At 41.9% G+C, this 6,000-nt stretch overlaps 1 protein-coding gene across 3 annotated transcripts in view; it reads right to left on the bottom strand.

Moving 5' to 3' along the window:
- Window positions 1–492: 492 nt before the first annotated feature.
- Window positions 493–6,000, bottom strand: part of kcnh1a (potassium voltage-gated channel, subfamily H (eag-related), member 1a) — a 35,629-nt gene continuing 30,121 nt past the window's right edge. For all 3 annotated transcript variants that reach the window (XM_068567843.1, XM_068567844.1, XM_068567845.1), the window contains 2 exons: window positions 4,676–4,872; window positions 493–1,892 (listed from right to left, as the gene is read on the bottom strand). In XM_068567843.1, coding sequence (XP_068423944.1) covers window positions 1,020–1,892; window positions 4,676–4,872 — 1,070 coding nt within the window. In that variant the 3' untranslated portion in view covers window positions 493–1,019. The remainder of the gene's footprint in view (window positions 1,893–4,675; window positions 4,873–6,000) is intronic.

The raw sequence follows: 6,000 nt of genomic DNA, 5'->3' as shown, positions 1-6,000 counted from the left end.
ATTATCCACTTTTTAAAATGATAAATACAATTAATTTTTAGAAATACTGCGCAAAAGGACATTCATCGTTATATGCTTGCCCATTTTAAAACAAGGTAAGAGGCACAGCCATTATCAGTACCGTCTGCATCACCTAATTATGCATCACCAAAGCTGAAAATGCATAGCTCTCATTCAATATGTGTGTATCGTAGACATGTATCATGTTGGGTTGTCGTGTTAAAATGTGTGAATAACAAACAGATATTGGGAAAGATGGATAACTTGCTTACTGCTGCCTTTTCATCAAGCCCATCTGTCTATGGTTTATGGAAATGATAAGCTCTACTGAAAAAAATCTTTGAAAATCTGATTGCTTGGCCGAAGTTGTATAATTCATAATTATCCTGCCAGTTGATATAGTAAGAAGAGTTCATCAATCGCTCGAAGGAAATTACTCTGGGACCGTTTCAACATCTGGAAAGACCGTCCTCTCCCCCCCCCCCTCCTCGACGTCACGGTGAAATAATGCAAATGACGTTGCTGTGTGGCCTCAATGCATCAAAAAAAAATGCACAATCAGCAATCCGAGGCGCACGTCTATTTTTATGTGACATGCAAAGAATCTCATACAAATGATTCATCATCACAAACCAGTGGGTCATGCTGTTTCTATTCTCTTCCCAACAGAGATACAACTACGCTCTTCTGTCATCACGCTCTCTGAAATCGAGATGAAAATCGAAACCGCTCGAGCTATTTTTCCATTAAAGTGCGATGGAAAAATAAATCAAACATCTGTACAAACATAGAGCTGTCAGTGATTTCGTAACCTCCGGAGCGTTCCGGGCTTACGACCACTACGCTCCCCTTGTTTAACGGGCCGGGACACCTCTGCGAATAAGGCCGGTGCGTCTTTAAGACCACGGTGTTGCCTAATCTAAAAAAAGGTGTGCCCGATGCGGCCTCAGCTATTCCAGGTAATCTGGATACTACTGGATTCCAGCACAGTTAACCTGACGAGTTAACCTTCCACCCCTTCAAGAGAAGATGTCCTCTTTGTCCAGCTCTGGTGACGCCGGTCTAGAAATGTCAAAAAGTGGCTGCGGGGAGCCGGCGCTCGATCTCCTGGCTTTGAGGAGTTGCAGCGCTTCCGTGAGTTGCGCCTCCAGGCCGGACATCCGGACGTCCAGGCTCTTGAGATCGTCCTTCAGCTCCAGCTTGAGCTCCTGGAGCGACGCCTGGAGCGTCTGCTCCGGGATGGGGTAGAAAGGGTGCCGGGTCTCCGCCGGCGGCTGGACGGGACTGCGCTCCTGGGGCGTCATGCGGAACTCGCCCGCTTTGTCCAGGCGCAGGTCACTTTTGGTGATGCCGCTGTCGCACGAGTCCGTCTTCTTGAGGGACGTCTGCGACTCGTGCGCCTTGGTCCGTTCGGGTAAAGTCTCCATGGACTCCGCTTTGGACACTTTGTTCCAGTTGTCGGCTTTGACCACGGACTCCTTGAAGAGGCCCCAGCCTTTGACCTTGACCGGTTCGTTCGCGCGGCCTCCGATCAGAGAGACGGGCGCCGGTATCTGCAGCTTCGCCTTGTCTGAGGCAGCGCGGTTGGGGGGCGTCGAAGATTTGGGCGTCGAAGACGAGGGCGTCGCGGGGCTTTCCGTCACGGTGACGATGCTGGTAGTCGTGATGGCTGCTTTAGCGATCGGGATGTCCACGTACACGGGGCCCTTCTCGATGTCGTGATCGTCCGGTTCCGGCTTTCCGGGCACCAGCCGGGCTTCCTTCTGCTGTCGAAAGCGCTGGAAGAGTTTCCGTACCGGGTGATCCGGGGGCAAGTTCAGAGGGGCTTCGTTTTTACGTCTCTGCCGCTCCTCTTCCTCGCGCTTCACGTCGCTGATCTTTCGGAAGACGATCTGCAAGAGAATATGAAATGATTATGACTACAACGCTATCATCACCAAGATTGTTTTCGAAACGATGAAAGTAGACAAGCAAAGTAAATTGGTCTGCCTCTACTCAAAATCGTATGTGAAGAAATAAAAAGGTACAAAACATGATCGCCATAATTTCGATGAACAGGTGTATCCATCTTACTGAGCTTGTGGGAGGAAGACTGCCGATGTTTCAAAATGTGTGTGCTTTGTAAATGTCACCTTTAATGAGGCAAGTCCCACGACACCGAGGGAAGGTTCACTTCATGCCTCTGGCTTCAGCGCGAGAAGACACGTTACACCGTTAGCTGATCACACAGCCGCTAATGGACAAAGGCATCCGAATTACCAGTTTGAGCTTTGTAGTTTTCCTGCTGTACTTTGGATCTAATTGTTTTGTTTCTTCTATATTTTTATGTTCTTGGGTTGTTGTAGTTTTATTCTTTCACTTCAGCTCTCATGAGTCTTTAATACTGGAGAAATCGTTTGTTTTTTTTAATCTTGGAAAAAGTAGTTTAACAAAAAAAACTTCAGGTCCACTCACTAGATTTGTCTGTATCTTCTTACAGTGTCACATGGTTTAAGACTAGGCTATGTAGCTTAAGAGTCAAATTAAGAAAACACTGAGTGATACGATTGAAAGCTCTAGAAAAAGCTAGGAAGTGGCCCTTGAGTTGGGATTGTCAGAATAATTGTTGCTTCATGTTTTAGCCAGAAAAGAACTAACTTGTGACCTTTTAACAAAGACATTTTTGGAAATAAGTGTATTTGCTTTCTCACAGAGCGTTAGACAAAACTCTAAAGCTCAATAATTAATGTTTTATTTAATCCATACAAAAACCAAAGAACCACAAAATCGGGGAAGTCTCTCCGTAGCTGTTTTCAGCCTTTATGCTAAGCTAAGCTACATTCTTATAGCTTCATATGAAGTGTACAAACAATGTTTTTGAGGCCAATACAGTCTTTGATATTTGCCAATATGCCACATCATATAGGCTCATGATCATTTTACATGAACACAAAACATAAATAAACAATCTCATTATCTAGAATTGTTTTTACATATAAATTGAGACCAAGATACATTTTAATCGGGACATTTAAAACATGTAAAGACACTTCTGTACAGTAATTTCTCGTCCCCTGGCCTACACTATTCATGGCCATGGCTTATGCATCGCTCTGGCTCTACTTCTCATCCAGCTCTCCGCGAGAAAGCCTTTAAGCGTAATTCCCAAAATGTCAAACTATTTCTGTAACAAAAGAGTACTGACGGAATAACTTATGTTTCAGCATTCTAGAAAAGCCAATTAAATAACCCCTCTATGGGGAAATACATTGTCTGGCGAGAGGAAAAGAGGCTATCCGGCTAATGTTTTCATGAGAAGAGTCTGGTACTCCATCAAACAACTGTGTTTTTTTTTGATCGCTCCAAATTCGGACATTACGTCTATTTGTAGCATTTTTTTTTCTAATTTACTCGTTTCTCATTCATGGGCTTGACGCTGAAAAGCAACGAATACATCGGCATCATTTTGTTTACATTGAAGACATACATTTTCTTCTCAACCTTAGAGCAAAATGTAACCGCTCCACCCTTTTCCCAAGTCAAAAACACCACCTTCACCAGCTCCGTTTGAATGGCAGCACTCGGCTCCTGATTCAATCCTTCTCTTGGATTTCCCTAAAGTGTATACAATCAGAAAGTATTGGACCCTGGTGAATTGTGAGTTTAAAGCAGCAGATGAGATTGCCTCTTCAAATGCAAGCAATTCGATCTTGCATGTACTCTCATGGGCAGGCTAACCTCACTTTGAATGAGGTAATGATTGGTAGCCGCACTTGAGATGTTGATCACAGCTGTTCATTTCTGAAGGCAGGATGTCGGAGGGGCTTTCATGTACATTGGCAGTTTGATGGAACTGTGTTTTTTGTGTGCACTGTAGTATTGTTTTTTTTTTCTTCCGAAAAAGGAATTGTATGTTTAATGTTCAATGTTCCCGGTTGCAGCTACATTTTGAGAGTTCTTGCCCAAAGTTAGATGGTACCTCGTATTCAGTCAGCAAACAGTGAGCTTCCCTTTTAAAATGCTGGTAGGTGGATTTTAATACTCTGTCTCTGTGCTAAGCTACGCTAACCATCGCCTGACTGAAGCTTCATATTTACTGAGAGACACAACAGTGTTTATCAAGCTTCATATCTAACACTAAGCTGAAAACGGGACTGAGCGAATTTCCCAAAATGGCAGGTTTTTCCTGTCTGAGAGAGGAAGAGAGAGGGAGAGAGAGAGATAAATTTGTTCCTGTAGAAACTGTAGCAAGAAGATCCGACACGGTCCTCGCCCACACATACTGTATTACTTACTATGTGACCTCCGGGAGGCCAAGTGCGGCAATTATGACTTTAACCAAGATAAAAACAGGATGCAGGATGTCCACTTAAGGTTCAAGCTCTTATTAAGAATAATGGTCTGATCAGAGGGAAAAATAACAGATCAAAAAGACCTGAAAATACAGTTAACTTAATGGTGGCTCTTTTCTAGAAATTGTTCTCGTCAATCTAATGATCAAGAAAAAAGGCAATGAAAACATTTTCATGAATTGTTTTCCGTTCATAACACACATCGTGTATAAAACTTAAAGAGAGACGAGCTCAAAGCACACAGCTGGGAATGCGAGAACGTCTTCAGACATTGAAAGTACTGCGCGGAGCCCAAGTTTGAAGGATAACGTCTCTATCTTGGTGCTACCTGGAGAGGCACTCACCCTTTTTCGCAGGTTGTAAGTGAGCAGCAGATTCCTGGAGAAGTGGTTGGAAAACGCCGTGTAGAACTCCAGCACCTTCTGCAGGGCGTCTCGCTTGATGACGTGGAGGTCGCAGTAGGTCAGAGCTCGGACGTTGGCGCACGCTTGAGCGAGCGTCACTTCTTTCCAGAAAACATCCCCAAATACGTCTCCCTTACCTGCAGACAGGGGAAACCGATTAAAACAGGTAAAAGAGAAATAATTCACACGTTATTTGACTGCTGAATGTTTCATAAATTAGGTGGAAGTTGGTTGAAATGGTTGATGAATACTTTTTCGATAATTTATAAATTAGGTTTATACCTTTTTATTAGAACAGATGTTGGGTTGCCAGGTTGTGTTGGCAGTTCTTAAGGCATTCATTTTTATATTTTCAGGATTTTACGTTTTGATCAAAAACCCATTTGGATATTGTTTTATATATATATATATATATATATATATATATATATATATATATATATATATATATAATATATAATATATATATATATATATATATAATATATATATATATTATATATATATATATATATATATATATATATATATATATATATATATATATATTGCATTTGTGTGTGAACTTCACTGCATTCATGCTTGTGTTTTTTTCCAATGGTAATTATATTTAGCCAATCAAATGTCTCCTCTTTAAGCCAATCACATGAGCCCACAAGGGTATACGACGTCATACACAAGGGGGACAGATAGCTATAGCTTCGGGGAAATGGTCTGAATATCTGATTAGTACATCCAGATAAGGGTTGAAACAACCAAAAGTGGGGTGACAAGTCTGTGAATCTGGACCAATTAGCAGCATTATCGTCAACTAATTAATATGAATTGAGTAACAAGTACGTAACAAAGCAAGTGTCATGCAGAAGGATGTTCTTTTTTTACAACTTGGCAACCAGGAAGTCATAAGACAAGCCTTTATTGATCCCCAGATGGGAACAGACTAACAAAGCATTAGCAGTACTTATTAATTATTATATAAGCTATTAATTATAGTGTGAAATTGCAAAACGGCTATTTGATATCTGAAGAAAACGCAAGTACCTATAAGTACCCCACATGCCGTCATCTGCGCTGCACAGTCGGGGCTGACTAAACCGGTGAGTCATATGAGAGCACTATTTTAAGTGTTAAAAGGCTCGCTGTGACCAACTATAACGATGAACTGTGAAGTGTTATGTTATCAACATCTGAATCAACAGCTTTTCACACGGTGTATTCAAAGACAAATACATTTGCAAAAGCAAAAATGAAAGCATCACCGTTTC

Source organism: Clinocottus analis, unplaced genomic scaffold (genome assembly GCF_023055335.1).
Source record: "Clinocottus analis isolate CAN_PGR_092001 unplaced genomic scaffold, fCliAna1.0.p SCAF_8, whole genome shotgun sequence".
In the NCBI taxonomy this organism is placed as follows: Eukaryota; Metazoa; Chordata; class Actinopteri; order Perciformes; family Cottidae; genus Clinocottus; species Clinocottus analis.
The sequence above is the reverse complement of the archived record's forward strand: the minus strand, read 5'-3'. Positions and strand labels throughout refer to the sequence as shown.